The sequence below is a fragment of the Nicotiana tabacum genome, chromosome 3 (genome assembly GCF_000715075.1).
Source record: "Nicotiana tabacum cultivar K326 chromosome 3, ASM71507v2, whole genome shotgun sequence".
In the NCBI taxonomy this organism is placed as follows: Eukaryota; Viridiplantae; Streptophyta; class Magnoliopsida; order Solanales; family Solanaceae; genus Nicotiana; species Nicotiana tabacum.
In genome coordinates, this window is record NC_134082.1 from 146809806 (window position 1) to 146828648 (window position 18843).

An 18843-nucleotide genomic window follows, 5' to 3' on the forward strand; every position below is an offset into this window, starting at 1 on the left:
AACCAGTTGCCGGAAAAATTCGTTGGTTATTCCAAATTTTCTGATGAAGAGGTAAGAGGGGAAGAAACGAAAAGAAAATAAAAAGAAAAGACAAGAAAAATAATGAGAAAAAGGGTGAGGAGTTTGTTTTTGGGACCATTTCACGCGCTTGAAAAATGTGAGAAATACTTGCCTTGCCATGTCAGCTTTTTGTGTCTAAATGATACAGTTAAAGATCGATTAAAGTGTTCAAATGAAACAGACTTAAGATTGAGTGTTTAAGTGAAAAGGGACGACAAATTTAAGGGGTTGTCAAATGTATTTGGCCAAATAGATCTTGAGGCGCGTGTTCATTATTTTTAAAAGCTGTACTGCATGTTGTTCTCCATTATGTCATCTCATATATGCTTCTCTTCAAAAGGCCAATACAACTGGTTGATTACTGTGTTAGAGCTGCTCCCCGGTACTAAAGATTTTCTGCTACACTTCTATTTTGCAATTCTCAGTCCTTTTCCTTCTATTACGTGTAACGAGGCTCCATATCTCTTTCAGATCAAGCACAGACAATGAGTATACATCATGATGTTAACATGAACATCACAGGATAGGAGTCCACCAATAATCTATAGGAGTATAATATCCGTATTGCCAATAATAATTTCTGTCAGGTACGGTTCTGCAAAAAAGGCAATATGTTTAACTAAAAAAGATCTGATTCATGCAACGATATAGCACTCAAGTTGTGGCAGCGTAGCTGGCTCCTGTGTAACTTAGGAATGAGCGGTAAAACAAATGTCAATTGAAGTTTTATATGTTCAGGACATTTGTAATACCGGCGTTCCATTATCTTCCAATATTGTCTAGCAAGATTGGGAGGGTTGCGATGGAACATACAAACTTAAGCATGTGAGCAATTCAATCTGAATGAAGTTACAAGGATCAATAATCAAATTACCTATTTCATTATCATAGCATTTCTGCACGTTCTGTACACATGATGAATGGGAGTTATTCTGGCTCTACATGGAAACTGTAGAGTCCATTCCCTTTTCCTATTTTTGTTCAAGTGTGTGTGCATGTGTGTGACAGAGAGTTGCTACCACCAAGGGGCTAGAGTTACAAATTTAGTATTTACATTCATATAGTTACCTATCATTCTTTAGTATATGCGTTCATATACGAATCAGTATTGATGCATCATTCTCCAGATTCAGATCATCCTCCATTGCCATGATGCAGACTGGATATCACGAGCTTTGCTTGATAGGTAACAACCAGAATGGGATTAGGTATATTCACGAGCGCTTTGCGACACTAGGATACAGCTGATCTTAGTCGCTTTGCTGCATGCTCTAAGCTGATTTCATGCCGATGTAATTCATGCCATGCCTCAGATGAACCCCTACCACACGAACCTAACTTGGCAATCTGCTCATGCAGAGCATCCAAGTTGACAAGAGGGACAGTTGTTGGTCGCCCATGAGCACACTAGCAAAGAAAACATAATGCAGTCATTAGTAATATGGAATTCCTCTCTTAAAACACACCCATTAACTGCAGATCCAACACAAATCCGGGTATATATTTTCTGAAATGCAATTTTCCACTCACTTGAAAACACAACGAAGTCTGCTTCAACTCCTCAACAATGAGAGAACATTCTGAAGGTAACAGTGCATCTCCAAACATAATTGCACCTAAGAAAAATTAAATAAATAGAATGGTGACATCAGGAATCAATAATCAACCAAGCTTCAACCTAAAATTGGTTTGTCAGCTAAATTGATCCTCTGTATCTGTTCCACTCCATCCATGTCATAATTATCATTCCAAATTCGAATACTTGGTAAAAAGCCATGACATCAGGAATATTAAAGAAAGATATCCTAAACCAACTAAGTTTGGTTCTAATTCCTTTTATTTTTTTCTGTGGGGGTGCGGTGGAGGCAAAGAAAGCATCAAGGCAGCTCTTAATTCATAAAGTAGATAATTAACTTACTCCTGCAAGCCTTGCTATTCAGGACCCGGTTCACTGATGGGGGTATTATAGATGATCCATCTGTATCAGCAAGCTAAGGGTTGCAAACACATTGTTTAGAAAGCATGACACGACATTTAAGGAAGAACGTAAGCAAGATACCAAACGAGGATGTTAGAATAGAGTTAAATGAGAGTGAAATACGAAAATTAGTTAATGTATATCCACAAGGGTCTGCTGTAAGTCAATCGAAGCCTATGCTACTTATTGATTATCAAAAACCGATCCCCCGACCCTTCCCACCTTCATTAGACTAACCTGTTGAAGAAATTCTAAGAGATCCACGTCAGTTAGATTAACGCCCAAAATACACGGAACCTGTATTGTCAACAACAAAAACGACAGCGCCTCAGAATCAATTATTTTTAATGAAGCATGTGCAAAAGAAACTGGTTAACCAATACATTTCTTAAAACCATGAAAGAGATCATGAATGGTTTGCCAAGCAAGTTGAAGCAATTCAATCTTCAAGGCCTAATATTCAGGAAGAGAGAACCTCTAAGGTAAGTAAAAAGAGAGAACCTCTAGCATTGTCTTCTAACTGATGGTATTACAACAACAAAAATCTCTTCCCTTGGAAGTTATACTTCAAAATTCACCCTCTGTATCCAACCCAATTAATAAATTGGATAAATTACACTGAACTCCCCTATAATATCGCTCAGTTTCTGACACACACCCTGTATTTCTAAATCAAACACTTACAACCCTTACCTTAAAATTGGTTTAACACTGTTAACAATAGTGAGTTAAAAGACAAAAATAACCCCATTGCAGCTCTATACCAATTTATCATATCTATGATTGTTTTGACGATGAAGTGGCTGGCGGAAAGAACATTCATTCAATAATTTGGCATTAGCTTTATAAAAAGAAGATTCTAACATATCAACTAATTACATTTTGAAACGAAAATAACTTGGCAGCATCCTCTCTGTTCTTCAGCACCTGACCATATTGTTGGAGTTGAAACAATGGCAACAAAGTACATTAATGGTTCGGTGTTGGCTTCATTTTCAGTTACAAATGTTTGCAACAATGTTGTTGCAGACAAGAAGCTGTTTGGAGGTACTAATCCACATAATATTGCAAGTAATGGATGGTGGAAAAAGGAGAACTAAAAGTTCCAAGCATAGACGCGCACTCCCTTCCCTTGTTTATTTACACCGTATTGTCACGTTATTCCCAAAGATTCCTAATCCCAATCCCTAATTGTTGATGTGACTTCTTAATCTTGCAATACAACAACTACAATCAATACTATACATATTAATTTTCCCTTCTAAGACAGAATACCAAATGGCTCACATATACATAAACTTTTTGAAAGTATAATATAACAGAGCCAAGTATTACAGAATGTTACCGCAAGAAGTGTGACTGCTTTTGGCTTCTTGTGGATCAGATTTAAGTTCCTGCTTTAAGCAAAACATAAAGCCTCATGCTCAGAGTTGGGTTCAACTTTAAAAACATTGAAAAATTTAGTGCAATGGAAGTTCTGGTAATTTTATCAAGTTCATAGACAGTGGTTGTGTATTGAACAGCTAAACAAAGATCCATAGGCCATAGCTTACCTGGTAAATGATCTTGAAGCTTGAGAATGAATGTTGCAGATCCAACCCCAGTTTTGAATTTGTTCAGCATAGTTGTGTAGTAACTGGTAACCAATTTCAGGCATAACCTGCCAAAGCATGGTGAAAGACTCAGAATCAACATTTTCTATTATAAATAGTATCAAGAATTTCTCCACATGCCAAGCAGCACGAGGCAAAGATAAACTCTATTTCACATTAGATGACCGTAAGCGTACCAATTCTTGTTCAGAATCAAGATATGTAGTTGTCCTCATTTGTCCAGATAGAACCTGATAATTAGCCTATCTAAGTTACAGGTTCCAAGTTGAAATGACACATCAATGAGTTTTGGACATTCTGTACCTTCTCACGCAGTTCTTCCAAACGAATTCGCTCATCTGCAGCATGCTGTAAAATATTACAATGCCAGTGTAAGCACAACGACGATAAATGCTAGAAGCAAATAAAAGATCATAATTCATGACTATGTAAAAAGGGTCGCACATTCGTTTTGAGATGGGCCTAAGTTTCTACATCAGAATATACTATACACTGCCAGACGGTCACAAAGCGACTGAAGCAAAAGACAAGGCACCCTATATCATTCTTCTTTTCTTCAGAAATATGAAGGACATGACGAACTAGAAAGTAAGACATTAATGGGTTGTTTGGTTGACGTATTATCCATCCAGGGAATGTTTATGCAGAATAATAATGCGAAGACTGTTATGCAGTAAATAATGATGTAGGGTTTCTTATGTGGTAAATAATAATCCAGGGATGTCATGCAGGGATTACCTGCTTTAAGGGGCATCTTTGTTCTTAAATACTGTTAGCGGAAACGTAAAAGAAAGAACACAAGATTTAACGTGGTTCGGATCAAAATAATCCTACGTCCACCAGAGAACAATTGCCCTTTTTAATATTAACAAAGGAAGGGGAGATTTCCCAATTACACTTAAGAGAATTTCTCTCTTAACTCTCTACTCACTACAATGTATTGTATTATTTTGGGATGATTTCTACAAGTGAAGGAGTGCATCTATTTATAGAGGTAAAGACCTCCTCTTGATGTCATTGGTGACATCAAACTACCTCCTCTTGATGTCATGGGTGACATCAAAGGAGGAAGCTTCCTCCTAGCATCCACACCAAATCTTTCCACCAACTCTTCCAATTGGCATGCCATTGTTGACTAAACATAAACCAACATTTTCAGCATGCCATTGTTAACTAAACATAAACCAACATTTTCAATCTCCACCTTGGTTTGCGTTTCGAGCGTGTGAACAACTCTGGCCAAAACTTCTAAGCTTACTGGGCAACCCCGTTGTAAGAAACAAGAAGAATCAAACCATTGTTGAACATACCACCTCCACCTAGCAACTGTTCTCTTCGGAGTTGCATCAGTTGATGCACACCCCCGCCAAGTCCTTGCAGTGTGCAAACTTAGCGAGCGGGACTATCTTGGTCAACATGTCTGCAGCATTATCGTCTGTGATAACCTTCACGACCTTGATAGTTCCCTCATCAATAACATCTCGAATAAAATGAAATCTGACATCAATGTGTTTAGTGCGCTCATGAAATCTCTGATTTTTCATTAGATGAATAGCACTCTGACTATCACATCTAAGAGTTGATTCCAGCTGAACCAAACTCAATTCCGCTACTAAACTTTTCAACCAGATAGCTTCCTTTACCGCCTCCGCTGCTGCCATGTATTCTGCTTCTGTCGTAGACAAAGCGACAATCGACTGCAAAGTCGACTTCCAACTGACGGCACTGCCAACGAGGGTAAAGATGTATCCAGTTGTGGACCTTCTTCTGTCAAGATCTCCTGCATAGTCAGAATCCACATAACCGAGAATTGAAATACCTGTACCACTTTTTCGAAAGGTAAGACCAACACCAGAAGCTCCTTTGAGATATCTCAATATCCACTTGACAGCTTCCCAATGCCTCTTTCCTGGGTTGGACATGTATCTACTTACCACACTTACAGATTGAGCAATATCTGGACGTGTGCATACCATAGCATACATAATACTACCAACTGCACTGGCATAAGGAATCTTTAACATATGCTCCACCTCATCCTCGGACTGAGGCATTTGTGACTCTGAAAGTTTAAAATGAGGAGCTAATGGTGTACTTACAGGCTTGCACGTTTGCATATTGAATCTCTCGAGAACCCTTTCAATATACCTCTTCTGAGAAAGATGTACAACATCGTCTTCTCTTGAAATCTCCATACCAAGGATTTTCTTTGCAGCTCCTAAATCCTTCATGTCAAATTCCTTACTCAATAGTTTCTTCAAAGCATTTATCTCTGTAATGTTGTTAGATAGCAATAAGCATATCATCAACATACAACAGTAAATAAATCATTGAGTTACCAGACATCTTCTTGTGATACACACAACTATCAAATGCACTCCTTGAGAATTCATGTGTAGTCATGAATGCATCAAACCTCTTGTACCACTGTCTAGGGGATTGCTTCAAACCATACAAAGACTTCTTTAGTTGGCATACGTGATCTTCTTTTCCCTCAGCTAGGAAACCTTCAGGTTGATCCATATAGATTGTCTCTTCTAGATCACCGTGTAAGAAAGCAGTTTTGACATCAAGCTGTTGAAGCTCCAAGTCAAATTGTGCAACCAATGCTAGTAGCACGCGAATTGAGCTATGCTTCACGACCGGAGAGAAAATCTCATTGTAGTCAATTCCCTCCTTTTGGCTGAAACCTTTTGCAACCAATCTCGCCTTGAACCTAGCATCTTCCACTTCAGGAATTCCCTCTTTCTTTCGGTAGACCCACTTGCATCCAACTGTCCTCTTCCCCTTTTGTCTTTTCACTAAGACCCATGTCTGATTCTTGTGAAGAGACTCCATCTCTTCAGTCATGGCTAACCGCCATTGTGCGGCATCCTTGCAAGAAGTTGCTTCAATATACGAGGAGGGCTCCAGATCTTTAATCTCTTCTTGTGCAGCTACGAACGCATATGCAATCAAGTTTGCTTGATTTATAAGGCGTTCCGGTTCTCGTGTCTGCCTCTTCTCCCTCCCCTTCGCAATTGTGTATGGTTCATTGACAGCAAGTTCTTCAACGCCTACATCTTCTGACTCATCTTTAACCTGAGTCTCTTGATCCTTTTCCTTGGCAAGCTCCACCGGAAGCTCCACCTGCTCGTTGTTCTTGTTTCCTGAAAACTCCACGGAAACTTTACGGGGATCAAGTATAGAGGATTCATCGAAGGTGACATCTCTACTAACTATAAATTTGAGTAAAGACAAACACCAAAGTTTGTACCCTTTTACTCCATCCACATACCCTACGAATATGGCCTTCTTAGCCCTTGGTTCAAGCTTTCCTTCATTAACGTGATAATAAGCTGGACACCCAAATACTCGTAAGTATGAATAGTTAGAGGGTTCACCTGACCATACCTCATTCGGAGTCTTAAAGTCAATTGCCGATGCTGGAGATCAATTGACAATATGAGCAGCAGTGTGAACTGCTTCAGCCCAAAATACTTTGGACATTTTGGCTTGTAGGAGCATACAACGAGCCTTTTCAAGAAGAGTTCTGTTCATTCTCTCGGCAACTCCATTCTGCTGTGGGGTATGCCTGACAGTCTTATGTCTTGAGATCCCATGAACCTTGCAGAATTCATTAAACTCTTCATTGCAAAACTCCAAGCCATTGTCTGTGCGAAGATACTTGATTTTCCGCTCCATTTGATTTTCAATCAAAATCTTCCACTCTTTAAATGCTTCAAAAGCATCACTTTTTGCCTTCAAAAAATACACCCAAACCTTTCGTGAGAAATCATCAATAAAAATGAGAAGATACCTTTTTCCGCCCTTCGATGGAAGTTTAGAAGGACCCCATAAATCTGAATGGATGTAGTCTAGCACTCCTCTTGTCTTGTGTTTGCCAGTGCTGAAGCTGACCTTCTTCTGCTTCCCTAGAACGCAGTGCTCACAGAAGTCAAGCGTGCTGATCTTCTCACCTTCCAAAAGTTTACGATTGCTCAACATCTCCAGTCCACGTGCGCTCATATGACCCAGTCTCATGTGCCATAGTCTTGCCTTGTCATCATTAGATAACTGCACTGTAGATGCATTTGCAGAGCCAACAATGGTGCTTCCGGCCAATGTGTAAAGGCCGTTCTCCAGCTTGCCTTTCAGCATGACTAAAGAACCTTTAGTCACCTTCATAGTTCCTGCTTCGCTCATGTACCTGTAGCCTTGTTCATCCAGAGTACTCAAGGAGATCAAATTCTTCTTCAGATCAGGAACATGACGGACTTGTGTAATAGTCCTCACGATTCCATCATGGCAGCGAACCCGAACTGAGCCAATGCCAACTATTGCACAAGTTGCATTATTGCCCATTACTACGGTTCCTCCACTTTTCTCGTAGCTGCTAAACCAGTCTTTTCGGAACGTCATATGCAGAGTACAAGCAGAGTCTAACACCCATTTGTTTTCATAACTACTATTATTATTACACGATGTTGTTAGTACATAATCATTATCAAAATTATGTACCTGTTCAACTGTAGATGCACTCGCCTTTTCCTTGGACTTTGACATTGGGCAATCTCGTTCAAAGTGCCCTTCTTGCCACAACCCCAACACTCTGTATTCTTCTTGTTCACACGAGACTTTGATCTGTGCTTTGATTTGGTCTTTCCCTGTTGGCTAGTCCGGCCTCTTACAAAGAGGCCACTTGCCTGGTCATCTCTATCTCCTTCAATGTGCCTCCGCACATCACTAGAGTTAAGTGCCTGCCGCACTTGCTCAAGCTTGATAAGCTCCTTGCTATACATCATTGAATTCTCAATATCACGATATCCTGAAGTCAATGAAAATAGCAAAGCACATGCAAGCGTCTCCTCCTCCCTTTTAATTCCTGCAATCTGTAAGTCCATGACAAGTTTATTAAACGCATCTAAATGATCTTGTAACGAAGTACCTGGCCCCATCTTAAATGTGTGAAGACGCCGTTGTAACAACATTCTTGTTGTCACTGATCGGTCTTGGTATAGCCCTTCTAGCTTTTCCCACAACTGTTTGGCCGTCTCTTCGGTACCCGTACTCACTTCACAAAGCACGTTAGGTGCAAGGGATAGTTGGATTGCACTCAATGCATCCCCTTCAATCTTCTCCTTGTCGGGAGCTAATATATCCGTAGGATACTTTCTGTCAATAGCATGGATTGAACCTTCCCTCCGCAGTAACGCCATCATCTGGATCTTCCAGATATTGAAGTTGTTGCGTCCATTGAATCTATCAATTTCAAACTTCATGGAACTCATATTTGCTTGTTCTTCCTCCTTGGATCGTTAAAGAATCTTGTCGCTCTGATACCAATTGTTAGCGGAAACGTAAAAGAAAGAACACAAGATTTAACGTGGTTCGGATCAAAATAATCCTACGTCCACCAGAGAACAATTGCCCTTTTTAATATTAACAAAGGAAGGGGAGATTTCCCAATTACACTTAAGAGAATTTCTCTCTTAACTCTCTACTCACTACAATGTATTGTATTATTTTGGGATGATTTCTACAAGTGAAGGAGTGCATCTATTTATAGAGGTAAAGACCTCCTCTTGATGTCATTGGTGACATCAAACTACCTCCTCTTGATGTCATGGGTGACATCAAAGGAGGAAGCTTCCTCCTAGCATCCACACCAAATCTTTCCACCAACTCTTCCAATTGGCATGCCATTGTTGACTAAACATAAACCAACATTTTCAGCATGTCATTGTTAACTAAACATAAACCAACATTTTCAAATACTCTTATCCATCCACTGCTTATACATGTTATCTTATTTCACATTCTAGCCCGCATAAAACAATGCATAGGTTATTGCATAAATTATGAGGGCATTAATAATGTAAAGTTTAATACCACCAATCAAACGCTGCATTAGTTATACTGATATTATATTTTCTTACAAGGCAAACAAGATTATATTTTTTATGTCAAATTTTATGTGACCTCTAAGAGAAACAATCTTTAAAGTAAATGCATAAAGGAAATTCACGAGAAAACAAGAACGGCCACAATGCACTATGCAAAGATTAGAATAGACCTGATCAATTATAGCAAGAGTTTTGCCCGCCACAATCGGAATATACTTCTTATCAACCTGTTGGAGAACTTTGGCACCCTCCAGGCAGTTTTTATCAATGGTATCAGGAACCAATGAATCACCAACAAAATGCAAGATGCCAGAAGTGACATTGAGTATGGTATCCTGATTCTTAAGATCCTCTGCTCCACTCCCGCTCTGTACCTCATGTTGAAAAAGCAAAAAGTTCACCATCTCAACAATAAATAAAATTCACAAAAACATCAGGGAGTTGCTAAGGTACTCAACTGCAGTCTCTGGACAGTAGTTCCTCCATTTTGCCCCAGAATCTAAGAAATTTTGAGTTTTTGTTGATGCAAATTCTGAATTATTGAATAGAAATGTAAGGCATGACAATTCTATCACAAGATCAAAAAATAAGCAGGACGGAATAGAAAGAGACTATGTGGCTTAGGAGACCACAAAAGAGACGTTGTAACCTATGACTGAGGAATACTTTCATGATTAATAAGAACGGCCTCTGAGATAATCTTGAAAAGCGGGTGAAAGAAATGAGCTAACAAACTGAAACATGCACTAGGAATCATTCAGCTTTTATTCAGGTCAGGAACGAATGGCAGGAACTGGTTTACCTTCTTTTGACTCCAGATTGTGTGTACTTGTCCACTCCCCTTGAGTTTGTAGTTCGCTATTCCAGATGTTAACAAGTTTCGTTTTCACATTTGGCCTGAAGAGAAAACATCAGGCTGTGTGAGTTACAAACATATTTGATAGAGATAATATAAGAGAGAGACCTGAGCGCCCCCCCCCCCACCCGCCCCCCCACCCACACAAAAAAAATTGATAACAGTACCTGACATTAGAGAATATACCATCACCACAACTTGGGATGGAAGATTGATCACATTGACGGGATGACTGCTGTGGAAGCTCCAAGTTAACAGCTTCTGCAGAATGTTGCAGTCTCCTTGCAGCACTAGTTTCTGCATGGTACAAAAGAGCATTAATTAGTTATGCACATCATCATTCATTATTAGCACAAACAAGCACTCAAGGACAAAATACCTGGCATGAGTGGTACATCATGAACAGTTTTAAGGTTGTTATTTCCTGCTGCTTTTCTTAAAGACTCACTCATGGAAAAGAACTTCTTCTTGCCTTGGTAAAATGGAGGAGCTGAATGACTTCTTCCACTGTGCCTTCTTAGCTTATCTGTTATACCTTGATTTCCTGTATCAATCCATTTATGCGAGTCTCCATCCACCCTAGAGGAGAGCATAGCTCGTGGTATCAAATAATTATTAAGATTTTCTTCACCATGAGAATGTACACGTGACAAATCACCTCCATCATAATAGAATTCAGAAGGACCTGAACTGTAAATGTCCTGCGGATCATGAACCCCTATTCTGCCCATATCCTCCACAGAACAAGCATTAAAATTGAGATCGAACTTTGCAGAACTTCGGAACAAGCAATCCTCTTTTCCCAAATTGTGTAGGGCAGGACCCAGGAGATTATGTTTTCCAAAATTATACGTGACACCAATTTCATCTTTAACGGAGGTTTCAATCCCATTTTCAGCAATATAAGGATCAACATCTTGAAAACGGGTACCGAGCAAAGGAACTGGTAGCAGCGGACATGGATCTGAACTAAAAGGCAGCTGACTAGAATCACAATTTTCAGTCTGTTTAACAAAGTCAAGAAGATGATTGTCTTCATCTAGGATGTCCTTGCTTTGAGTTCTGCACCCGGAGAAATTTTCAAAAAATAGCTCCTTGCCCCTAGGAAACCTTTGATCTAGGACCTGGTTAATATCATCAACTACTTCAAATTCAACACTGTAATCACCTTCAAGGAGATCTCGTTTAATTCTGTAATCACTTCTTTTAAGTTTAATATCTTCATCACTATCAAAAGATGCTCCATCATGTATCAGGCTTCTACGCAAAGAACAACTCTGCATAAATGGTTTCCTTCTGTCATGCATCACATTTGAACTATCATCAAGCTCAAGAGACTCCATAAACGAGGCTTCCTCTGATGAGCCAGCTACAATTGTTAGGCACTCATCCTTCCATCCTGAACCTAACTGGCAGTCTGATTTATGACTGGAGCTAGCTGGAGAATTGAATTTGTTCTCCGGGAAATCATCTCCTATAGAGAAAACATTAGATGAAAAAGGCTGCGGAGAGCTTCTGGATTTCCAGTTCACACCCATTGTGCAATGACCAGTAGATCCATCAACTGACCGATTTGAACTTTCAGTCTGACAGAGAAATCTGGACTCAGGATCATGCTTTTCAGAAGCACTTCCCCACAGAATATTCTGCGAAGATTGAATCTCTCTCCTGACAGAGTACTCTTCAGTTAGTTTCTTTGGCTGCGGGGAAGGAAGCTCAAGCGTAGGATTGCAACTCCGGGCCCTGCACCTCTTTTTCCTGATCTCATGATTCACAGACATATCTGAGAAGAGAAGCAGGGAGTGGGATAGCAAGAGATGAGGAGGATACTTCTTATCTAGGTTTTCTAAAGCTAATTAAGAGAAAAGAAAGTGACAAATCTAGACGATACCATAACAATGAAATACTTTGCACCATCTGATGCATAAGTAACTCTGTCTCCACCCCCCCACCCCCCACCCCCCCAATTTGGAGGTAGGTGGAAGCTACAGGGAAGGGAATGTGTGTGGGGTGGTCAAACCAAAATGTACAGAATACATCAAGTATAATGAATCCTAAGTGGCGTTGCATAAGAATGTCGATAGTGCAATTGCTCTCACCAGAGTTACTTTCTGCCCAGAGATTTGTGACAGTATCCTTAATAAAGGGAAGGACAGGGCTCCAATCCTTCAACAGTAAAATGAAGAAGCAACTGGTTATCAGAAGAGATTCTTGAAAAGCACATCAAAATAGCATTATTAGATGAACGCAACCAGTATCAGTGATACCTTAAAAGGAAATTAAACGCTGCACATCATTTTTGCAATTGGATTGTGCATCTAACATGGAAGAAAAATGAACAAGTGACATATTCTAAGACTAAGATAGACAAACAAAACCAGACCCCCCACCCACCCACCCCACCCCACCCCGCCCCTTTTTTTCCTTGTGGTGATAACTGATACCTCAAGCCATTCCTCTCTTAACCTACATGGCACATAAACTCAATGAAGTAGATTGATGTAGCAAATTCTTTTTTATTTTGAGCATGGTAAGGTTGTATAAATGGAGCATAAAGATTGTGCCAAAATTACAAACAGTGCAGACCCTTTACAGTTACTGCAGGAAGCTGAAGAAATCCATCATCCTATCCACAGTATTAACATTTTATGGTCTAAACCAAAAAGCTAAAAAGGAAATGTGTCTATGTAAATCAGACTGCAAAATTCATTTAAAGGGAAGTGGAAATGAATGGGTAAGCAAAAACCAGGAGAATTTGAAACTGTAAGAATTATCAGTCACAGATGCAGCAAACAAGTCATACTAAGAAATACAACATTCCAATCAGTAAGACAAATTTGTATGACATATCGTTGTTAACACTGACCTGTTTGGTTTTGCAACCAAAGAAGTTTAGAAACATGGTTTTGCACTGTTCTCCCACAACAATAAGGAGATTACTCTGTTCTCCAGAAACAGCCATTATGCCAGGGTCTTGCCTGTTGGGGTCCTTTTTTTAACACTTTGAAATCCTATATGTTTAGTAGCGACCAATGGTGTTTATTTAGTAAACCTATTAATTTCGCCCTTATTAAAGTCCCGAAAAATGATAAGGTGTTTAGTGATAATTTTTCAAAAACAACCCCAACCAATACTGAAAAACAAACCCAAAAACCTGAACCTAATTCCATAAAGAATATATCCAAACACTCACATTAGATTTCCAAACCCCAAAGCAAAATAAAACCATAGACAGCAACGAACAATCTCACCTTAAATTCCACAGAGGCCTTTGATGGCTCCAAAGTTAAATCATAAAAAGATCTTGGGCAGTTTAGGTTCAACAAAAACAGTGGATACATCTGGGAGCTACTTCGCCGCTCAACATCAGAAGCGTTGTCAAAGCTCATTGCTAAGTTATTGAGTAGTTTATGTATTGGTCCCTTGGAAACAAATCTTAAATTGATGTCTGCATTAGTGAAGGTCAAGGAGAACAAATTCACTGTAAAAGACAAGCATCCAATATAGTAATTGTCAACCAAAGATTAGTTTTTCTTTCTTTGGGCAGGAAAATGTACTGAAATAAGTGGATACAGAAATATTGAAGGACCTGCAAATTAAGCAGTTCTAGTTAGGGGAAAAAAGTGTAGAAAGATAACTTTATCACATCTCTTATCCATCAATTTGGCGGGACGTATATACCTTCATCGTGTAAACATCAGGACCTGAGATGTATCCAGAGAGGTTGAGTGAACCATCACTTGCATTCAATTTGTTTAGGGAGCTCAAATCCTGAATACCAAACCCACTGGACAACAGGGGCAACGGAGAAGGAGAAGCACGCGTGCAAAGCAGGTCATCCTCACTGCATTCAAATCGTCAAATGGAAAAAAAAAATCTAAGGAAACAGACAGGAAATACCCTTTAGCAAGTGTAACAAAGAAAGACCTTTCAATATCAACAATTCTGAAGGAGACACTGGGATGCACAAGGGCGATTCTTAGCAGACACTCTTTCACGGAATGCAAGATCCTCTTTGGGCTTCCAGAAGATATATGCAAACCAAAGCCAATCAGGTCTGAGAACAGCTTTAGAAATACATTATGTAAATCAATAACTTTGTTTTGTCTGAATTGCAAGAAAACTAGAAGTACTTGGAGAGCATTTGCTTCCTTCGAACTGGTTGGTTGTAAAATAAATCACGAACAATGACTGCAAAAAGAAAAATGCCAAGAAATCTCCTTATTAGCAAACAGCAGTCAACTCGCGTATCAGGTAAGCTTAGACACAATTACCTGTTGTACCAACATCTTGTCTATCATCATCAATTCCAAGGTACAAACACTTGCCGTCCTGTAAACAATGTTAAGAAAAAAGACCAAGTTAGTAGTTTTATACCTATCCTGATGGATACTACCAACTAAAACTAAAAAGATCTTTACCTTCAAAACCTTATGATATCCATTTGGCTTTCCGTGAGTTTTCGTAACAATTTCCAACAAAGAAACGTCAGAAATAGAGCTCAGAGCCTCTCCTTTAAAGCCAAAGCTTGCTGGGAAAGCATGCACATCATCCAAGTGTCTGTATTTTGATGTCACTGGCATAAAGCAAGCATTCAGACCATTGTAAGAATGGGCAGACAAAAAGGAAGCTTAACAGAAGATGAAAGAAACAGGCACATATACTATCTCCGTAAGCTGAGCCAAAACTTCCTCATCACCAATATGTATGTTCCGGCTCAACTTCAGCTAAGATAATAATCGAAACTACAGCGGAACTCCAAAAGCATATTCCAATAGCCACCGACTTCATTAACTCCACAAGGAAGACCCACTTGACATGATCATAAGCATTTCCCAAGTCCAGCTTAGAAACAATCCCAGCTTCATTCTTCCTCATTCTAGAAAGTATAAACACTCATCAGCTAACAATACTGCATCCTAAATTTGTCTGCCATTAACAAAAGCCTTCCGTATCTCTGAGATGAAAATGCCAATTATTGTCTCCAATAATTTTGTTAGTACCTCGGCAGTAATTTAGCACCTAACTCTTTTCTTTTCAGGAATTAATCCTATGAAGGTTGAATACCAACTCTTCTGAAACACTCTCTGTCTCGTGAAAGTGCTGCAATGCCTTCTTTACATCATCCTTCAAGATAGCCTAACATCTCTGATCGCCATAGTATAGCCATCTTGTCCAGAGGCATTGCCCTGCATGTTCTTAATTACCAGCTCAACTCCTCAGCAGAGAAAAGATCTCTACAGCCATTCCTTCTCTTTCTCTGATATCCCCTCGAGTTCTCTACATATCCATTCGATTATTCGAGTCTCAGTTTCTTGGAGTAGAGTTTCATAGAGACTCAAAGTCTCGCTTTACAGCCTCATCAAAGTTTCATATAAATAGCATCATACTACCTGCTCATCTCAAAAGTAGTATATCCATAGATAACTCGGATGAAAATGATCAAAAGTATCTGTCAGGTTGCTCAAATCATGAGTCACAGAATTTTAGACTGCCACAAACTTGTGATTGGAGCAGGAGAAAAAGGGGGAGGAGACAAGACAGATTTTGTTTGTTCAGCCTTACTTTTTTTTGCCACGAAAAGAAGAAAGAATTTCGAGAAGCAAAGTGAAGGAATTCAAAAGAGGGATGCCAAGTGAAGAATGTGAACTGTGAAGAAAGAAGATATATGGGGAATGTCTTGCATGATTATTCCATCAAGCATGTCCGGATTTAAAATAGAGTTTACAAGTAATCTCAAAAAGGAAAAGAAATAAATTCCTACTTCTTATTACACGATTAATTCTAAATCTTTTCCATATTTACAAGGAACGGATTCTTTCCATATTTACAATTTCCTAATATTAATATCCATAACAGATAGAAAAACTAGGATCCTAACCCAATTGTAGCTAGAGAAAATGATAAAAATATCAATCTACCAAATATAGGCATCAACTGCATTTGTCATTACAGCAAATTCGACAATGAGTCCACCATGCAAATTAAAGATCATGATGATACCACTAAAAGTTTAGTTCTATTTTATTTCAAGAACATTTGAAATCAAGTTAGCCCGATTACAAGTAAAACCACTAAAACGTGTATGCCAAAAGAAGCTAGTGAACACACAAACCGACAAACATCCTATCAGCAAAGTAACTATGCATGCTCCTCCATCCAAGTTGTCAGGCAGAAGAAATTACGTACAGCAGCATCAATACAATAGAAAAGATTATGTCAGTCCAACATTTTGCAAAAAGATTACCATATCTTTCTCCTATCAGCACCAGTCCGTCTCGTGAAACACCAGATCCTTCAAAAGAAAGTACAATTTTACGAGATCAAGTAAAATAATAAATTGAGCAGAACTTTTCTGCAGATCAAAATGCATTACATCAATCAAAGAAACTAGTACTTACCGTTGTCATTCACCTTAATATAGCAGGTCCCAACACTAAGAGCAACATATACCTGGTAGAAAGTGGGTTTAAGATCAATCTTGGAGTACTATTTATAAGAATAACAAACATAAAATAACAGCCCTATGAGGAAATAAATCTCATGAAAAGAAAAGGAATTGTGATATCAGAATGGAACACCAATCATACTAACAGGAGAAAGACGTATCAATTTTCATACAAAAGGATCATCCCATTACTGGGAAATGTTAACTCTGTCAAATTGTTAGAACGTGAAGCATATGTCATTGTCATCTGCGGTAACAAACGAAGGAAGGTAAAATTCATTGAAGTAATGAAGTGCCTCGCCGGGCACTGCCTTTTGTCCCAGCAACTCACAAATTCGCAGGTGCAATTAGTCTACGCAATTAAAATTGGATAAAAGCACAACTTGCCAGCATTAGTTCACTTACCTATGATATTCTCAACCCCGCCTCTAATGATCCTCAAATCATTAACAAACTCAAAAAAGAAAAAACATATACTTCCCCCATTATCTTGTAAGGCACAATTTTAAGAATCAATCGACCTCGAAAAATCTAGACCCCGTAAAGGAGAAGGACAGGTGAGGGCATTTATGAAAATCTGGCCAAATCGCTACTTTTTATAATTATAATTACTTAGTTTCTTGAAAAAGTTGTGTGACTGGGACCTTTAAGAACAACTCCACAATTTTCCATTCAATACCTTGCAAAATCATAAAGAGTATTGAAACATTGAAAGGGTAAATGGGAGTACCTTGGTAGCACCAGCATCAAGGCTGTTGAAAACCAACTCCTCAACAACCCTTGTGAAATCATACAATATAAACCCTGATCTAATTGAGCTCCGAATACCCTCAGGCAATCGCTTAATGCTTCCCATATCCCTAAAGAAAATAAAAAATACATTCTTGAATATGATTTACCTAAGCTGTCGGAACGCCAACCTTTTTTTTATTTATTTAAAAAAAGAAGATTTCTTGAATTTCCTTAAAATGTGCATGCAGCAATGTGAATGCCAATATAATCGTAAAACCCTACTATTTTTATAATTTCCTTATAATATTCAAAAATGCCTGTGTAGTTTTTAAAACCGAACGAGCTCTGGAACTTTTTAAAATTATGCAAGCAAAATGCCAAGATAATGGTAAGAAGAGTAGAATTACCTGAGAAAAGAAATTGGCGGGAAAATTGAATCAGGGTTTAGGGTTTTGATCGGACATCGTCAGTGAAACAGTTAAGAGAAACAACTCGGCGGAATATGCTATGCTGCGCCGGTAGGGTACCAAGTTCGGCTTTTTCAGTTGAGCGGGCTTTTATAATTTGAAAGCAAGGTGAAGATTGGCGGTCGGTTACGGTATATGATGGTGGTGAAAGGGCGCAAATTTCTAAAATGCGCTGGTGGTATTTCGATGACGTGTCGGCGTAAACTTCATCTACTGTTATTTAATTTTATATTGCTTAATAATCCTTTTCAAGAACAAGAGGGGTGTACTCTCACTTTAATTTTTATTATTATTATATTCTACAATGACTAAATTGTTTTATTTAGTGCAATTTGCAAATATTGACGCCTAAGATAATTACTGGATGTACTTTATAATATGTATTGACCAACTCTTATGTCTCTAACCTCAGTATAAACTTCCAAAATATTTAAGATTACTCTACTTTTATTAAATGTTTGTAGCTAACAAAAATATAATTTATTTTAAAAACTTGTACATGATATCTTCTTTAGTTAACTTCAATAATTATATAGTTACTATATGAAATCTATTACTGTTTGACCACAAAAATTGATTTTGAGATTAAATAATTGGATTTATATTTTTTGAACCACTAACATCAGTTGATTCGGAGCATTAAAAAAGTAGTAAACACTAAAAAGCAAATAAAACATAAATCAATTAAGCAGTAGAGCAAGAAATTCTTCTCAATTTCTAATTTTCGAACAATCTTCCAAAAGCCAAAGAGATCAAATTACATAATGGCTGAAAAAGTTATATTTCAATATTATTTTGTATGTA

General features: G+C 38.5%; 1 protein-coding gene across 3 annotated transcripts; it reads right to left on the minus strand.

Moving 5' to 3' along the window:
• Positions 1–904: 904 nt before the first annotated feature.
• LOC107814329 (DNA mismatch repair protein MLH3) lies at positions 905–18249 on the minus strand. 3 transcript variants are annotated; one of them, XR_012707912.1, is made up of 25 exons: positions 17980–18249; positions 17571–17700; positions 16794–16845; positions 16640–16687; positions 14814–14968; positions 14667–14724; positions 14526–14583; positions 14320–14412; positions 14074–14236; positions 13966–13981; positions 13644–13840; positions 12492–12558; positions 10772–12175; positions 10560–10689; positions 10339–10433; positions 9995–10068; positions 9707–9904; positions 3955–3989; positions 3828–3881; positions 3592–3698; positions 3384–3432; positions 2276–2335; positions 1979–2051; positions 1591–1676; positions 905–1467 (listed from the first exon to the last, which is right to left on the minus strand). XR_012707912.1 is itself a non-coding variant. In XM_075250020.1 (25 exons), exons 2-25 carry the CDS (start codon positions 17694–17696, stop codon positions 1294–1296), a joined length of 3582 nt encoding a protein of 1193 aa, XP_075106121.1. In that variant the 5' UTR covers positions 17697–17700; positions 17980–18246; the 3' UTR covers positions 905–1293. The 3 variants fall into 3 exon arrangements, 2 of the variants coding, with proteins under 2 accessions (XP_075106121.1, XP_075106122.1); XM_075250020.1 differs by having other exon boundaries at positions 3955–3999; positions 17980–18246; XM_075250021.1 differs by lacking the exons at positions 905–1467; positions 1591–1676; positions 1979–2051; ... (3 more) ...; positions 3828–3881; positions 3955–3989 and adding an exon at positions 8218–8966.
• Positions 18250–18843: the final 594 nt, after the last annotated feature.